General features: G+C 33.0%; 2 protein-coding genes across 2 annotated transcripts; both read left to right on the top strand.

Annotated features, from left to right (window-relative positions):
• Window positions 1-731: 731 nt before the first annotated feature.
• LOC110648149 (uncharacterized) lies at window positions 732-10,796 on the top strand. The gene is made up of 13 exons (XM_058143768.1): window positions 732-1,409; window positions 1,509-1,689; window positions 1,770-1,846; window positions 1,949-2,006; window positions 2,187-2,235; window positions 2,454-2,523; window positions 2,643-2,731; window positions 4,829-5,053; window positions 5,789-5,909; window positions 6,095-6,238; window positions 8,570-8,766; window positions 8,889-8,964; window positions 10,218-10,796. The coding sequence occupies exons 1-13, from the start codon at window positions 969-971 to the stop codon at window positions 10,560-10,562; spliced, it is 2,073 nt and encodes a 690-aa protein (XP_057999751.1). The 5' UTR covers window positions 732-968; the 3' UTR covers window positions 10,563-10,796.
• A 914-nt stretch (window positions 10,797-11,710) lies between these two features.
• On the top strand, window positions 11,711-14,206 carry LOC110648152 (transcription termination factor MTEF18, mitochondrial). Its single transcript, XM_021802280.2, has one exon. The coding sequence runs from the start codon at window positions 12,028-12,030 to the stop codon at window positions 13,780-13,782; it is 1,755 nt and encodes a 584-aa protein (XP_021657972.2). The 5' UTR covers window positions 11,711-12,027; the 3' UTR covers window positions 13,783-14,206.
• The last annotated feature ends 4,866 nt before the right edge of the window (window positions 14,207-19,072 follow it).

Here is a 19,072-nt window from a genome sequence, read left to right on the forward strand (position 1 = left end):
TTCCTTATTCGTATTTGAAGTTGCAAGGATGTTGCCATTCTTTACCCTTAACCTCTTATGGGCAGTTGAAGTTTAACTGCAGAGTGCCTTAGCATTGGATGAGCAATTTTGGCATTGTTGTTGTTGTAGTTGCAGTTGTAAATACTGTTGAGAAAAACACTTTTTAAAATATATTGATTAAAAAAAGCCATTAAAAATTTTTTAATGGTATTTTAGCATGGTTTAATCATAAGAAATATGAAATCAAAAACACCTCAAAAGGAATTGCTTTACTATTTACTCCCTAGGTTTTACCATCCAAAGCAATTAAGCACTTTCTAATTTTGACAGAAGCAAAATTGAGAGACTAAATAGTTTAATTTCTAAAATATAAGGACCTAAGTGTTATTAATGTTAAAACTTAGGGATTAAATAGTAAATTATTTTAAAAAATCTAAAAAAGTACTTTTATGAAAAGTAATTTTAAAAGCATTTCCATGATTATCATGTTATTGATAATTGAACAAGAGAGATCTCCAAGCACTGGATATGGGCAGATTCAGAAGGAGAAAAGACATTCAAATATCATACATACAAAAATGGAGCACATCTTTTTGTCATCAGATACAGAATGTTATATATCATCTGTCCATCAAACACTGCCTTGAGCTTGTACTATATATAACTGTGTACTACTAGAACTTGTACAGTAAGTAGTACTTTCCATTGTGTTTACATACAAACCAATGTAATTGTCTCAACCAAATTAACAAGTGAAAATTTTGAAGTATTTGTGAGCCCCTCCTGGGTACTATTTCACAAGAAAGATAAGAAATCTTCTCCAGTTAGCTGTTCTTGATGAAAAACAGGAGTGCAACAACTGAAGTTCAAAATTCATAGTCAACTTGCTGATCTTCCCAATCATAACTCATAATACACTCAACAAAGTAGAAAGGGAGACAAGCCGCGCGTGCTTCCGGAGACCAGCAATGGAGGGAGGATCTCAGTGTCAAAATCTCGAGGCTAATATCTCATCTAGTGTCACTGGACATCATTTGGACCAGCAGTTAGCATCTGTTTTTTATGCAACTGAGGACTGTTTAGACTTTCCAGAAGAATATGAGTATGACATTTCTACTATGAGCTCTTCACAGGTTCCTGAGCCTAATGATGTACAGATTCCATCAAATCAATCATCCAGGTATAACTTTGTCTCTGAAACCAGTTTACAGACAATTCTGATGAAACCTGATTTCTGCAGCAATGAACACTATAAATTTTGTGAAAAGTTTAGAAAGTGTCTTTCTAGCATTAATTTGAGAGGAGGTGAGTTTCTTTCACATGATGAGCATAACAAGTTACTTGAAGAAAATTCCAACTTGATTGGAACACACCTTCAACTTCCTTCTGATAAACAAAACAATCCTAATGTAAGTTCTTTCCTTATATTCTCAAATTTGTCTATATATATATATTTTTATTTAATTAAGCTAATAAATTGATTGCAACTAATTAATCTTTATTCAAAGCGGATATTCTCTTCTCAACAAGAGAAATCTTCTCCAAGAGATTTGGGAGTTGCTTCTTTTACTTCAAGTAGTAGTTGTGCATCTTCCGGACCTAGTCTCTCAAGTAAAAAAAGAATTAGATGGACTCAAGATCTTCACAATAAGTTTGTCCATTGTGTCAACAGTCTTGGTGGTGCTGAGAGTATGTAATTTGACATGAACTTTACTTAATTGTATTTCAAAAACCAGTTTTATTCATCACTGTTATTGCTCAAACAATAGAGGCAACACCGAAGGCGGTACTGAAGATGATGGAATCAAAAGGATTGACAATCTTTCATGTTAAAAGTCATTTGCAGGTACTATATATTCATCCCCAGTAAATTCATATGTAGCTAGCTAGAGTTAAGAGTTGTGATCTGGTTCCACCATTTTGTATTTATTATCTTTTGGACTTGCAGAAGTATCGATCTGAGAAGTATATGCGCAGATATAAACAAGATAAAACTCTGTGGCAGGGTAAAGTACTTTCAAACCTAAGCCTAGTCTAGCTTGATCTAGTGACTAAAGACATATATCCTTAAACACAGTTTCGAGTTCCTACTCTCCCAATCCCGACTCAGAAGAAAAAGAGAGTACTTTCGTACATAAGCAATCTACTTGCAGTTTCTGATATGAATCAATTTTCGGTTTTTGCAGGAAAAAATGAAAGAATAACCAATGACATACCTCATCTCTACATGAAAAAGTAAAGTTCCCAGACTTCCTATTCTACTTTTGATGATTTTAGAAGCCAAAGAATTATAAATATGAAGTACATAGAATCAGTTCCTATACTTCAAGCCTAGAGCTTCAATGAATGAAAAAGTCCTGAGATCAGATTTCAAAGCTATAAACATTACAAACCAATTTTTGTTTCTTGTGATGAGCTCAATGGCCATTTTAACTTCCATTTTTGTCTTACAGCAACATGCAAATCAACGAAGCACTGAAATTGCAACTAGATGTTGGGAAGCATCTTCATCAACAGCTAGAGGTATAGAAATGAAAAAGATTTATTTCTTGAAATATACTATTAGAGATATAAAACTGTTTTTCAACACTCACCTACAAGCTTTAGGATATCCTCATAGTTTTCTTCCTTTTTGGGGACAGATTCAGCGACATCTACAGCTGCAAATTGAGGAAAATGGGAGGCAGCTGACGATGATGCTGCAGCAACAACGGAAAATAATGAAATTTAGGTGATTTGATCGTAAAATCTATGTATGAATAATGGGGCATCAAGAATGAAAATTTGAAAAACTCAATATCTTACTTTTTTTTTTCTTAGTTCAGTCTTACTTCAACTCGTTTTTCAATTTGGAATGCATTTAGATTCCTAATTAGCTAGAATTTATTTTCTTATTGATTTCAGTACTTTTTAAAACATTATTTTTATTTAAATTAGATTTTTTAAATTGTTTTTCTACTCAAGTTTAGGATGTATAACACTATAAATAATCATATATTTTTATATTTTATAATTTTTTTTCAATTTTTTGTATTATTTTCTTCAACAACATTATATTTTGCTTTGAATTAAATCTTATCATTTTAAGGATTATATCTTATTTACTATTATTCATTTTTTTTCATGCTACACATAATATCATATGAGATAAAAGATTTGACGTTGCTATGAAAGCTTGCTGTGAAAGCTGTCGCTGAGAAAAATATTTTTTTTTAAATATATTAATTAGAGTATTAAAAATAATTTAAAATTAAATTTAATAAATTTTTTAAGAATTTATTTAGACTCTCTACAATTTACTTGAAATAGGTAAAATTTATAATATTTATATTAACCTGAATTTAATGACAGACCTAAAAATTTTATTTAAAGAGACTCAATTAGAATATATAATTCATAAAAATAATATATATACAGTGATAGAAATAGAAATTCAATTTAAAGGACCCAATTAAAATATTTAACTTGCAATATATATATATATATGGATAAAAAATTTTTTTAAAAATTAAAATAAATGACATAGTTTTAATTTATAAAAATAATTTTTTTAAATAATTTGAGTATGATGAAATTATAGCAAGAAAAAAATTTTAATAATAGTAATAATATCATATAAAAAAGATACTAAAATTTCAATTTGATGAAAAAATATAAAAAAATTGTGTTGTTAGACTTTCATTTGATAATTTTATTCAATAATTTAAATTTTTAAAAAAATTAATAATTACATAAAATAAAATTGACAAAAAAGAAAAGGTCAAGAAACAATGATTTTTAGATATTTTTTTGACAAAAAGATTTATGTTATTACTGTTGTAGTAAAAAATTTAGAGTTTTTTTTAATAAATTACTAATAAATCCTTACAAATTTTTAAAATATTGGGGCCATTGCTCCATCGACATTTGATAGATAATTGTAAAAAAATTTAATTTTTATAAAACTACCATTATATTTATACCTATAAAAAATTTTAAAATATTTATTAAAATTTATGAAAGCTCAATGCCTCATAAAATTTTTATGATAATAGTAAAAAATATTATTTTTTTAGAAACTATAAAGTTTAAAATTTGATTTTCTCTTTGTTTAGGGTTATATTTTTCTTTTTTTCAAGAATTTTTAAGTTTTTTTTATTTTCTACATTTTATTTGATCAATTAAGATTTTTTAAGTTTTAAAATTAATATGCTTTTAAAAAAATTAAATTAATATTTATATAAATTTAATTAGGACTTTATATACCATTAAATATTGAAAGTTCATTATACATTAATATTTTTTATATTTTTTTTAATATTTAAAATTTAATTATTGCTTTATTTTCTTTTTGAGAATTTTTTTTCCTTATTGTTATATATTTTGATTGGATAAATTATAATAAGGAAAAATGACGCAATTTTTATTTTATGAAAGCAGATGTATTAATAAAAGAAAATAAATAAAAGATGAGGCTTAAATTATATGAAAAATAAAAAAGAAAATGTTATTTTGAACATTTCAAAATAAGAGGAGAGGTGTATTATATTTCTTATTTAATAGAAATGTTTTTATTTTTTATGTTTAATTCGATTTCACATTTAATTTAATAATATATATTTATTAAAATATAAAATAAAATTAATTTTTATTAAAATATTTATTAAATAATTTATTAATATATAGTAAAATTTATATATATATATATAATAAAATTCAGATAAAATTTATATATTTATATGTATAATAAAATTTATATGAAAAATAAATAAAATTTACATGTTTACATATGTTAGATTCACAAAGATCGAAGTTTTTCTAAGGATTGGAAACCAAAAGCACTGCACAGGTACATCCTGTTTGAAGCCTGTATAAGCCTATCACATCGACTCTCTCATACACAGCACAGAGGTAGAATAGAGAAAGCTAAGAAAAGCCTAAAAATGGAAGATATGAAGAAGAGGAAGATGGAGGAGGCAAGCAACGGCGCTCAAATCTCAACAACCCAAGAGCACCTCCGTTCTCTTCTCGACCCTCTCAGCAAATCCCAGCTCGTCGATCTTCTCTCTAGACTGTGCGTCTTCTTCTCTCGCTCCTTTTTAATTTTCCTTGGGTTTTATTTTCTGGGTTATTTTCTTTCTTTGCTCTTCTCTTTATTGTATTGGCTGCCAAGTAAAATTTAACCTGGAAGGAATTATAAGTTCTTGTGTTTTGTTTGTTTTAGTTGAATGATTGTGGGATATAGTGTAAAATCAGCTATGAGTTGATCTGTTTCATGAGACTGATGATGATTGGAGTCTAACTTCGAATTTTCAAAACCCCGAGAGAGTACCAAATTTAGTGAAAACCAAAGATTTTGTTAGTTCCATGGAATTGATAATTGCTATCGGTTTTTATACTTGGCAACCAGAATATCAACCCCTATTGATATTTTAGGAAACCTTTTATCCGAAAACTGAAATCTAATGCTTTTTTTTTTTCTTTGGGAAAATTCCAATCTTCCATTTGTGGCTTTCTGTATGCTTTTGCAGTTGAAATAAAACGTTAAGCATTTCTTTATTAGATTTTTTAGAAGCTCCATAATTGCATCTTAAGATTTTATGTTTTTATGGCTTAGGATCCTTCATTTATTTTGAGAGAGTGATAGAGCCTATACATCACTTCAGGAAGGGTATCCTGTTGTGAGAATCTTCTGCTAGTGCTATTCTCTATTTAAAGGGTGGCATATGAGTGTAACTTCTACTGTTCAACTGTATGCTGTGTGATTGACTCTGTGCGTGTGTGCTTGTTTGCATGTTGATGCATAAAGAGGGTCCCAATATCCTTCCATTGCAGAAGAAATTAAAAGTGTAGCCAGTGCAGATCCAGTACATCGAAAGCTTTTTGTTCGTGGCTTGGCCTGGAATACCACTTCAGAAACCTTGTGTGCTGTGAGTGCATTGCTGATTGCTGAGTGTGTTTTTGTGTGCTAGGCTGATGATTGTTCCATATGACACTAGCTTCGGCCAAAGTTATTCAAATAAAATAATTGCTACTTGTTATTGTCTTTTCTTTGACTTATTACTCTTTCTTTCTAATTTGTCAGGGAAATGACTACTATATGTTTTTGGTACAGGCCTTTCGAGTGCATGGTGAAATAGAAGAAGGGGCTGTCATTTATGACAAAGCAACAGGAAAATCTCGCGGCTATGGTTTCATTACTTACAAACATATGGAATCAACACAAAGTGCACTGGCAGCACCTAGCAAATTGATTGATGTAAGCATCTGCATTTTTTTTACATGATGGCATTTCCTTTACATTAACAAAAAGATCCACTATCTTTCTATTATTATTCTCTCAACAGGAGAACATTTCCTGTTTATGTGTGCTCATGCTTGTGTTTGGGTGTATGCACGCTCACACATTCTTTTTAAGTACATAGATTTCTGTGTTAAGCAGAATTGAATACAATAAGGCAAGAATAGATTTATGGTAGTTACTAACTTAGAATAGCTCAAGTTACTTTGAAATGCATGAGAGGCATAATTATTTTGATTGCAGATTTTGATTGCAGAGTTGGAATTGCAGTTGCAAATTTCTTAGATTGAACTTTTTGAAACTACTCAGTTCAACTTAATTATGCCTTGATCCCAATTTGTTGTGGTTGATTATATGGATCATTTGCATCCATTCTGTTTATTTTAGCCATGGTTATTAAAGGCACGCCTCAGGCATGCCTCAGGCTCAAGGCTCACAAGCTGGAACCCTAGCGCCTTATGCGCCTAGCTGTGCGTCTTTGTTCTAGGCACAAGGTTCTAGAAAAGCATGTACTACCACTCAAACTCAAACCAGCACACCCAGTTCAAGATATGTGCCCAAGAAAAAAAAAACATTACACTTGTTTGACTTTTATGGATGTTTTAAATTTTTTATTTTTGCGCCTCACCTCGCTGAGGCACGCGCCTGCGCTTTGCGCCTTACGCCTAGGCTCCAGGACTTATTGGCGCCTTAAAGCACCTTGAGCCTTTAATAACTATTACTGTGCTTATAGAAACCACTTCATCCTAAGTCACTTAGGTCTACCTCTCATTTCTACACTCCTATACTTGGTTGTGTTCGGCCTTTTATCTTGGTGCATTTTGTTGGTTTATTTTGGACATGTCCAAACCATTTCAATCACCTTTCTTTCTTAACTCCACTTTTGTATATGGTTCTTTATTGTATTTGTGTGTATTAATCTTGGCATTCTCACAGACTCACACCTACAATGCTAAGTTAATAGACATGGTGTTTCTTTACCACTTTAACTCTTGTTGTAGCAGTCAGTTGAATTGCAGTCTAGGAATTTACAAGCATATAAAATCTCGTTGTGTTTCTTCATTTCAACTGTTCTTTTTTGAACTTAAGTTTGATATTGGTCCCTCTATCACCTACCCTTTTTACAATAGAGCTCAAGTAGTGAAAATATGATGCACTTAGCTAAAATTCCTAGAACTAGAATAATGTTTGAAAGTTGACAACATTTTGGATTGGAGAGAATGTTTCCTTAATCACAAATATAGTATATTCTTGCTCTTTTGGATGCCCTATGATAATTTTTCACTTTTATATGTCTAAGTACAAAATTGAACATGTATGCAAAGAGGAACCAAATTTTTGAGAGGCTTTAATTGTAGGGCCAGACTAACAAAATAAAGGATCAATTCCCTTTGGCATTCAGAAAGAGTGGAATTTGAAGGCTTTTGGAATATAGAACCCCCTTTGAATATATTTAATGCGGTGGTTACATACCATTATTGATTTGTGGATGGACAGAATTTTGTGTTGTTGATTTGCTTTTTGTGAACTTTGCTGATGGTCTTTATTTATTGCAAAATCTTAAATTGTATATGGCTAGTGTTAATGGTTGCCAATATATCCTTTAGTATATTGCTTTTTAAAGGAAGGAAATCTTGGAGTAAACAGTGAAGAACTCATGGATAATGCTTCTTTTGTTGAAGATAGTATTTTGAAGCAGGAATTGGAGATTGGCGTTATTTCAATACATTATCTAAATTTGTTAAGCTCCATTACAAGTTGGTTTCAAAGGTGAATCCTTAATATGGGAGGGAGAAAGTAATTGTAAATCACTCACCTGTCATTTCTATGGTAGTAACTTTTAGTGCCAAGATCTCTTCTGAGATAATAAGATGGTCTTGACAATTTATTGAATCTCTCTCTCTCCTCTCTCTCTCCCTCTCTCTCTCTTGCAGATGCTATCAGAAAATTGTCCATATGAAAAGAGGAGTTAGAATTTTATATTAGTAATTTAATACATATACTTAATTTGGAGCATGAGGATCCATATATAGCATCCCAAATAGATTGGGATAAAGGCTTAATTGAGTTGAATAGAAATGAGTATATACACTTGTTTTTGGATATGTACTGTTTCACTGACTGTTCATAAAAATTATGCCACAAGGTATTGGGGAATGATTTCAAAATCAGACTGATTCTTACATCTTGTAGATATGCTTCACTTTTCATGCCTTTTTCTCAATCATTATAGTCTCTCATGTCCTCTGTTGTCTCTCTTTAAATTTAACACTATTGCTATAACTTCAGGGTCGGATGTCTGTCTGTAATTTAGCATGTGAAGGATTAAGCGGGGCAAGTACTACACCAGATTCAGCCCAGAGAAAACTCTATATTGGGGGTTTGTCACCAGAGATCTCAAGTGAGATGCTGCTCAACTTTTTTGGAAGGCATGGTGAGATTGAAGAAGGTTCAGTTGCCTATGACAAAGATACCAATGAATCACGGTACCATACCATTTGCTTTCTCTTTTAGTTAAGAAATATCTTCTATCATTAATTTTTCCCAGTGCTTAAATTATACATCGGTAGATACCATCAAGTCATTGTATTTTCCCTTCAATTTGCAGTGGGTTTGGATTTGTTACATATAAGACGGTGGAGGCTGCAAAGAAGGCCATAGAAGATCCACAGAAGACACTTGGGGTAAGTCGATGATATGGTCTATGTTTCCTTATGAATGGCCAGGACAGCATGCCTTTTTCCTTTATTCCAACACATGACTCTCTAGGGAAGGAATCCCTAAACTATTTTCAGACCTAGTGGAGAGCAAGGACTAGAGGGGCTTATGAGCGGAAAGATTAGAAAATATAAGTAGCAAGCTTTAGAAAATTTTTAATTTTAAGTTCTCCAAATTAAAGAGCACTAACTAAAGGTCATACTGGAGCATTATTAGAGTCTGTTCACTTGTGTAAAATTGAAGTAGTTTTCTAGCTGGAAAATAGAGTTTTGTGATTACATGTGCTAGTTTTTTAAATGTAGAACTGGAAAACTAGTTTTCTAGTTTTCTTTCCAATTCTCCATTTCAATTTTCAATTTTTCAAAATTTAAGTAAGATTTGAAAACAGTTTTAAGCTGTTTTTCCACTATTTTTCTTTATAACATGATGTTTTTTTTCCAATCGTTTTACAAATGGAAAAAAATAACTTTTTTGTAACTAAAATTGTACTATAACTTTTTCGTAACTAAAATTGATATTTAGAAGAATATTTATTTATAATGATAAAAAAATTAATCATATTATTATAAAATAAATAAATAACACATATTAAAAAAAATTAAAAGTAAAATAAGTTTCTAAATATTTTTTTTAATGATTTTTTTAATTGTGAAAGATATAAATAATTTTAAAAAAAAATTTGAATTAGAAAGTTATTTTTTATTAGTGACAGGTGAACACATTTTTCTTGTTTTTTCTTATTTTCCATGAAAAATGAAAACTGGTGTTTTCTTAAAAAATGAAAAATGAAAAACATAGAACTGTTTCTTTATAACAGGCCCTTATCTTTCGCAAATGCAATGCCCATTTTTAAAGTAGCAACCATCTAATGTGTGTGTGTGTGTGTGTATAAGGCCCTTTTGGCAATAGGGACTTAATGGATTTTTTCCTCATACTACTTATTTCCATAATGTCATCATTGCCATGTAGAATGTAACTATTCTTGTATGAATTTTCAGTTATCTACAAGACTATGCTTCTAAGTTCTAAATTAAATACCTATATTAGATGACTTGCTTTTGTCAAGTGAATTGTTAATTACTTGTCCTGGGTGCTGGGGCTTTATCATTTTGTTCTTAGTTGGAGTTGCACATGCTACATTAACATTGATATCCTCATATGACTTGGATAATTTTTCTTGTATCATCGAAACAAATTTTTATAATTGTTCTTGTTGCAGGGGAGAACTATCATTGTTAAGCTCGCTGATACTCACAAGGCCAAAACAGTACAAACGCAATTGCCTGGACCAGTGGTTACAGTACCCTTGCCAATGGCAGCTGGATACACACAGCCTGGAAAAGAACATCCTGGTGCTGCACCTGTTGGCTATTCCTATCCTCAAACTATGGCATCATACCCTGCTTCTTCTTACCCAAGTACTCCCACAGCACCTGCTCCATATCCTCCAGTGTCTCAAATTTCGTATGCACCACCAGTTGCTGTCAATAAAGAGCCAGTCGGACTTTCACCACCAACACCCATGGGAATGGGTGGATACCCTTACTACCTTCCTAAACAATAATTTGGTCTCAATGAAATCTTACTGATGTTAAAGTTTATGCCCCCTTACCCCCTACTGATTCTTTTTATTTTCTACTAGTTGTAGCTAAGTGCGGTAATTTTGTCATCAAGTAGACTTTTCTATAGTTCTACTAGGGTAGGTGTCTATAGCTCGACTGTTGTAATTTAAGGTATGAATAATTGAATTGCTCAGTGGGATGTCATTTCTCATATAAATTGATTCAATTTCTTTTTCCTTTTCCTCTTAATGATGTCTGTTGAACATGGAATGAAGCTTTGAGTGTCATATATTGATTGTTTAGTAAATGTAGGCAGATGAGGTTGGAGTTTGAAGCTAACTTGTTTGAATAAGAGGACAAGACCCTGGCTTCTGATTGTACTCTATTTAAGTAGAAAAAGGGCATTTTAAGATCTGATGGACCTTGTAGTACCATTTTGTTGTTGTTATCTTTGTTGATGTCCCTTTAGTTTGGAGAAATTTTTAGGTGTGGGACTCACTTTCCTATTATAAGGAGGATTCATTTTTCTCTGAGATAGCACTATCTTTTTAGTGCTCCTGGTGTATCAAATAATTAGTCATTCAGTTTGGGCTGAAATCAACGAGTTTGGTTAGGGAAAATGGGATTAGATGAGTGAATGGCAGTTGACTCTTAAATAATTCATTGAAAGTATCGATTCTCAAAAGTTAAAAATGAGTCGAATTCAAATTATCCCTTTCCCTTGTCATTTCTATGACTCATTGAGAAACCTTCACTTGATATATTTTTATTATAAGTTAAAAAAAAATTAATTGAGGTAGTGAGAATTTAGATGTCTCAATTTTGGTCCGATTCTTGGAATTATTGGCTTGAAATGATTTTATAAAGTTGGAAATCAAATTTTATGATTTTTGAGATGGGCTAATTTTGAGATTAGGTTAGTTTATTTTGTAATTACTTTTAAAATAATATCACCTTCATTTATTTTTATTTATATTTTTAAAAAATTAAACATTATTTTTTTTTTAATTTTATCTTCATTTCTATTAAATTTATACAATTTTCTAAAATGACTGCCTTAAAATACATCTTAAAAAGTAATTTATCAAATTAAAAAGTATTTTATTATAATACAAAAAAATTAATTACTTCATTAATTATATTGCAAAAATCTAAAACGAAGGCCGGATGATTAGGAGGTTACTGCATCTTAAAATGCCCTCTGGCCTCTGGCGAGTGTCGTCTTTTGGGATCGCTTCCGCGACATCTCTGCAACCACTGAATCAGCGGAGAAGAGAGGCAAGAAACCCTCGAGCTCTATCTCCAAATCTCTCTTAGCGGGCACTAACTCAGGCAAACTCCAAAACACAAAAATTCAATGTAAGAAACTCCACCAGAAGCTCTCATGGCATTCATTTCTAGTGAGCAAGCTTATTAAACATGGTCTCTTGTATCTGAAAAAGAAAATCTTTTTTCATCAATCTAACCATGATCTATTTCCATAAACTTAGAACACTGTCCATTCTCAAATGTGTTTCCTCAAATTTTGTTGATATCTTCAAAACCCCACAATGGCCTATGGGGTCTGTATTTCACATTGCAAAGAATCCTAGGTTTTATGGTAGAAAAAGAGTAGTTCGAACTGAAAATTGTGATCATTTAGCTAAATCTCCGTTGGGTAATGGCCAAAGCACTGCCAAAATCTCTCGGGCCACTAGAAAAGGAGCTCAGGGTGCATTGTTGGAGTATTTATATCTTACTAGAAACATCCCATTTATGGATGCACAGGATATGAGTTTAAACTCACCTCACTTTCTAGGAAAGTTATTACAGAAGGTTGATACTGAGACAGATATCTGGTGGTCTGTTGCCCGTTTCTTGCGGTATCATCCCATTAATGAATTTGAACCTTTCTTTGAGAGTCTGGGTTTAAAACCTTCTGAGTATACTCCTCTTCTTCCCCGTGATTTGATGTTTTTAAATGATGATGACTTATTGCTAGAGAACTATCATGTTTTGTGTAATTATGGGATTCCAAGAAATAAGATGGGAAGGATTTACAAGGAAGCAACACAAGTTTTCCGATATGATTATGGTGTCTTGGGATCGAAACTTCAAGCTTACGAACAATTGGGGCTTAGCCAGTCTTTTATTGGTAAGGTGGTTGCTTGTAGCCCTTATCTTTTGATTGGGGATGTGAATATAGACTTTATAAAGGTATTTGAAATATTGAGGAAAGGAGGAATTGAGTTAGATTGGATTGAGGACCAGCTGTTGGAGAACAGATATAACTGGAGCCAGATGCTGTCACTTCTGAATTTATTTAGCAAAACAGGTTACAGCAAGGAACAGTTAGGTGGCATGATAAGGCAGCATCCAGGAATTCTATTTGAGGGCTCAGGCTGTAAAACACTATCCCTGATTGGTTTTCTATTCAAATTTGGATCTTCAATGAACCAGATATGTTCCATGTTTCTACATTTCTCTCACTTGCAAATTGGAAAATTTGTGTTGAATTTGAGGCAATGCTTTCTGTTTCTGATAGAGATTGAGATGGACATGAGTGAGATTGGGAAGATTGTTCGATCCCACCCGCTTTTGTTGGGCTCATGCACATTGAAGAAAACCAATACCTTACTTGGTACTTTGAATGTTGGGAAGAAGAGACTATGTAAAATCATTCAGGATGACCCACGAGAAATGACAAAATGGGTAATGGGATCAAGAATTGAACGACTGCCAAACTCAGGGGAGGAATTAAAGTCAAGAATGCAGAAGATTAAATTCTTGTTGGATATGGGATTGGTAGAGAACACAGACAAAATGGAAAATGCACTCAAGGTATTTCGAGGCAGAGGAACAGAACTCCAGGAGAGATTTGATTGCATCGTGAAAGCTGGTTTGGAAAGCAAGGATGTTTGTGAAATGATCAGACTTTCCCCTCAAATTCTTAACCAGACAAAGGAAGTTATTGAAAAAAAGATTGATTTTCTTGTAAATGATTTGGGCTATCCCATATCGTGCTTAGTCAACTTCCCAGCATATCTTTCCTACACGAGACAAAGAGTTGAGATTAGGGTAGCAATGTATAACTGGCTCAAAGAGCAAGGAACTGTTGATTCCCTACTCGCCTTGAGCACTATAGTTGCAAGCATGGAAAACTATTTTGTTAGACAATATGTAAAACAACATCCTAGAGGCCTTGAAGTGTGGCAGGATTTGAAGAAAAAATTTTATTCTTGATAGAAGCTATCAGTTGCACATTAACTTGTTCTTCAATGGGTTATGCTTTCTTGATAGAGAAGGTGTGGAATTGTTTGATTCTGTTACTTCTCCAGGCTGGGAAATTTGTTGATAATAATTTATTCACACGCTGTGTAATGTGTATTGAAGCTAATTAGTAGAAGGTTGAGCATATGAAGCAAAGGAGATCTAAGAGCAGGTAATGGTTAGTTTGTTTTCGATATTCTTCTTGTTTTAGACGGTGTTTGAGCATTTGGCATTCCCTCAGAAATGAATTGGTTTGCCATGGTTGTAGCATTGTATTATCTCATTTCTGCTTTTAATCTTCTTCGTTATAGCAGTGACAGTGACTCCTTGTTTTATGCCAAAATGTAACTTTCAGATTCCCATAGATAGATTTAACTTAATTTTTGACAACATCTAACTTGAAACCTGTCTTTTAATTTTTGCTTTAGTTATTTGAAATTTGTATCATTCTCTCTGCTTATGCATGGCATATTAACTTGCTATGACAATGTTGCTTTAGTACAGAATTAGTACAGGACAATAATGGGGAGTTTCAGAGTAGTGAAACTGATCATATATGTTGAATTCATGAATCTTCTATTAGTTTTAAGTTGAATGCTTCCCAAAACTGAAGCATCTCTTTCCAGCTCGACAGACCAAATAAAAATGACAGCATACAGACCAATGATATATGAAAATTAGTAGATAGGATGATAATATGCCTGAGTTGTGGGTGTGGATACTAGACATATTAAAGAAACCAAATTTAAAACCATGATTATGGCAAATACATGCTAAAGAAACCAAATGCAAAACCATGATCATGACAAATCAATGTGGATTATGTGTTTTAGGTTTCTGGAAAAAACATGAGAGACCTTCTTCAACAGCTATTATACTTGCATGAAGTCGTTCCCTCCCCTTCACAGTTCTCCTCTCTCACTCTCTCTCTCTCTCTCTCTCAGAGACAGAGACTTGAGGTTCAAACAAATTAAGCCACTCAGAGATAATTATTGGCTAGTTTTGACTTATAGCTTCTTTGGAAAAAGAATTTAATTGAATTCTTATGCAATTATACTTTATTTTTATTTCTTTTAAAATGTATATATATTTTTAAATTAAAAAGAAATGAATTCTTTCATTTCAAAAATAGAATTGATTAAAAAAAATTAATTGAATTTTTACAAAAATTCTAGTTTCAATATAGAAATCTCATTCTTGAAAAAATTAAATAATATTCAAATAAATATAACTTTATAATAATAATTTATATTAAAATTTATTTAATTCAATTTTTGTCATGGCCGTCATTTTTACTTGTCAATTTTCAAAAATTATTTTATCTATAATTAATTTTTCTAATTTTATCTTTATTTTTACTAAATACAACAATTATTTCTATACTTTTTTGTAACTTACCTTATCATATCTTTCTTTCTTTTTATTAGTGAGATAAAGGATAATTTAATTAAATCATAAAGAATTTTATTATAATTTATGTGATTTAATTACTTTATTAATTATCGTGTATGTTAGAAAAAAGAATACAAGTAATGAAGGAAATGATTATGTATTTTTCTGTATCTTATTTACAGAGATATTACATTTATTTATACATGAGAATATAAGCTAATTTAGACAAGAATAATAATTGTTGTAATTATGTTACACAAATTTCCTATAATCATGCTAATTGCTGTAATTATGCTAACACCCCCTCCCCTCAAACTTAAGGTGGTAGCACAGGTGCCAACTTGAGTTTGCTTAAAAGATCCTGAAAGCGAGCAGGAGGATACGTTTTGGTGAATATATCAGTGGTTTGGCTGACAGAGGAGACAGGAATCAAACATATGGTGTCATGAGCAACATGATGACGTACAAAATGACAATCAATTTCGATGTATTTGGTATGCTCATGAAATATATCATTATGAGAAATCTATATGGCACTTCTATTATCGCAATGAAGCATTGTGGCAGAAGAATGAGTGACACCCAAATCAGTTAATAACCATCGTAATCAAAGTAATTCAGATGTAACATCAGCAAGAGCACGATATTCAGATTCTGTGCTAGAACGTGCAACAACAAGTTGCTTTTTGCTACGCCAAGAGATAAGAGAATTACCCAAGAAGAAACAATAACCAGTTGTAGAGCGACGATCTGTCAGATCACCAACCCAATCAGTATCAGAGCAGCTAGATAATATTAGGGAGGAGGTAGCGGAAAAGTGCAAACCATGAAAAAGAGTGCCTTTGATATAACGAAGGATTCGAAGTACTGCAGAGAAATGAGTTGAGCGAGGAGCAGATATAAACTAGCTGACCAGATAAACAGCATATGAAATATCAGGTCGAGTAACTATGAGATAAACAAGACTCCCGACAAGCTGTCGATATAAAGTAGGATCATCAAGAGGAGTGTTATCAAGAGGTGTAAGTTTGCAATTGAGCTCCAATGGGGTTGCTACTGTTTTGCTATCAGTGATGCCTGCTCGAGAAAGTAAGTCGGATGCATACTTGGCTTGAGATAGATAATAGCCATCAGAATTTTGAGAAACTTCAAGACCCAAAAAATAGCTGAGAGAACCCAGGTCTTTCATTTCAAAATGCTTATTGAGATAATGTTGTAACTCTGAAATACCAGATGAATTATCTCCTGTTATTATCATATCATCAACATAAAGCAACAGAAGAACAATACCACTGTCAGTTCGGCGAGTGAATAATGCAGAATCATATGGACTAGAGAGAAAACCAAGTTGAGCAAGAGTGGAACTAAATTTGGCAAACCAGGCCCTGGGAGCTTGTTTTAATCCATATAAGGCTCGCCGAAGTTTGCAAACCTTATGAGGAGAATGATAACCAGGAGGAGGATGCATATAAACCTCTTCTGTTAAATCACCATGAAGAAAAGCATTTTTGACATCCATCTGGAAAAGTTTCCATTTATGAACTGCAGCAATAGCTAAGAGGCTGCGAATAGATGTTAATCGAGCCACTGGAGTAAAAGTTTCTTCATAGTCGATACCATACTCTTGAGTGTACCCTTTGGCTACTAAGCGAGCTTTGTAGCGTTCAATAGTTCCATCAAAACGGGTCTTGATTTTGTAAATCCATTTGCAACCAATAGGGGTCTTGGTTGGTGGAAGATCAACTAAATCCCAAGTATGAGTTTTCTCTAAAACCTAAAGTTCGTCAGTTATAGCTTGCCGCCAAAGAGGGTCAGTACTTGCCTCACGATAAGAACGAGGCTCATGAAGGGTTGCAATAGTAGAGTAACAGTGAAAATCAGAAAGATAATGAGGAGTTTCTCTTACACGGGTAGAACACCGAAGAGTAGTGCTAGGAGGAGATGCAGGCGCAAGTATTGGATCAACAACTGGTGCAGATTCAACAGGGGCGGGTGTAGTTGGGCTAGTATTGAGCACATCACAATCACCTGGATCAGGACTTGGAAACAGCTCTTTGGAGGAGTCAGTGAAAAATAGAGAGTCAGTATTGACAGAGTGATGAAATTTGGAAAGAGAAGAGAACATAGTATTGTCCCAAAAAGTAACATGACGAGAGATGCGTAACTTATTAGAAACAGGATCCCAACAACGATACCCTTTGTGATCAATGCCATAACCAAGAAAACAACATAGACGAGCACGGGGTTCTAATTTGGTATGTTCATGAGGTTGTAAAAGAACAAAAAAAACACATCCAAAAGGTTTAAGGATGGAATGGTCAGGAGGTTGTCCAAACAACTTTTCAAAAGGAGATAAATTATGAAAAACCAAGGTAGGAAGACGGTTAATAATATAAACAGCATGAAGAGCTGCTTCTCCCCAAAATTTTTCTGGACATGAGGCAGAAAGAAGAAGAGTACGTACAGAATCAAGAATATGGAGATACTTGCGTTTGGCTCGCCCATTTTGTTGAGAGGTGTGAGGAAAAGAACGTTGAACAACAGTGCCTTGTTGACTAAGAAACTGAAGTAAAGAAGAATCCTGATATTCCATGGTATTGTCTGTTCGGAGAATTTTAATGTCACAAGAGAACTGAGTTTTAATCATTTTTGCAAATGTGATGTAAATTTGTGATAACTTAGATCGATGTTTCAAAAAATATATCCAAGTAAACCGAGAATAATCATCAATAAATATCACAAAATAATGAAAATCATTTATTAAAGAAATAGGAGAAGGACCCCAAATGTCAGAATGAATTAAACCAAAAGGAGTGTCTGAAGTAGTATTATTATGAGAAAAAGATAATGCAGGTTGTTTTGCAAGCTGACAATTTAAACAATTAAATGACTCAAACTTAGTAGATCCTAATAATCCACGAGAAATTAAAGGTTGAATTTTACTGGCAGAAGCATGACCAAGACGAAGATGCCATTGGTGAATGGAGGAATTAGGGATTATAGCTGCAGACACAAATCTCTGAGGAAGATGTAAAGATGCAAGCTCAAATAATTGACCCACTATGCGACCCTCTCCAAGAATCTGTCCTTTTTGTGGATCTTGTATCTGGACACCATTGGGAGAAAAAAAAAACATTTAGTCCTTTTTCACACAACTGACCAACAGAAATAAGATTGAGTGCCAAATTAGGGATATAATAGGTGTCAGGGAGATGAAGATTTGAGATAGACACATGACCAGTATGTGTGATGTTCATTTTAGTACCATTTGCAGTATGGATTGGTGGTAAGGAAGATACAAGTTTTGCAGAAGATAAGAATTTAAGATTAGTGGTCATATGATTACAACATGCAGAGTCAAAAAGCCAATAAGAATTACCCGGAGTGGCAGACATGGCAGCAGGAGAATTAGAAGAGATAACCTGTTTGAATAGTGCCTCAAGATCACTCATGGTGATGGCAGTAGAACCCTCAGTAGCAGCAACAGCAGTGACAGAGGAAGATCCAGGCTTTGAGACATTCTTGAATTTAGAATGCCCTCCTTTTGGTCTTGGAGGGCGTGTGGGACAATGTTCAAGAATATGACCGTAACCATGACAATATCTGCATTCTATAGTAGGACAATATGCAAAAGCATGACCAATTTGATTACAATCTTACAGAGTTGATTGCCAGATTTCTGATGTGAGGATCGAGTAGTTGCAAGAGCAGTTTCAAATTGAGGAGGTTTATCCAAACTGAAACAAGTCTCTTCAAAAATAATCTCTTGAATAGCAGTATCCAATTATGGGAGTGGATTTCGATGTAACAGGGACGCTCGAACGGCCTCATATTCTGATTGAAGAGCCATTAGAACTTGAATGAGATGAAG

This window comes from Hevea brasiliensis, chromosome 3, assembly GCF_030052815.1.
Source record: "Hevea brasiliensis isolate MT/VB/25A 57/8 chromosome 3, ASM3005281v1, whole genome shotgun sequence".
NCBI lineage: Eukaryota > Viridiplantae > Streptophyta > Magnoliopsida > Malpighiales > Euphorbiaceae > Hevea > Hevea brasiliensis.

Excerpts from the sequence above, each read along its gene's own strand:
- LOC110648149 (XM_058143768.1), top strand. The coding sequence starts at position 969 with ATGGAGGGAGGATCTCAGTGTCAAAATCTCGAGGCTAATATCTCATCT. Across the intron at positions 6,239-8,569 it reads CACCTAGCAAATTGATTGAT|GGTCGGATGTCTGTCTGTAA; the intron begins GTAAGCATCTGC and ends CTATAACTTCAG. Across the intron at positions 8,965-10,217 it reads ATCCACAGAAGACACTTGGG|GGGAGAACTATCATTGTTAA; the intron begins GTAAGTCGATGA and ends TTCTTGTTGCAG.
- LOC110648152 (XM_021802280.2), top strand. The coding sequence starts at position 12,028 with ATGATCTATTTCCATAAACTTAGAACACTGTCCATTCTCAAATGTGTT.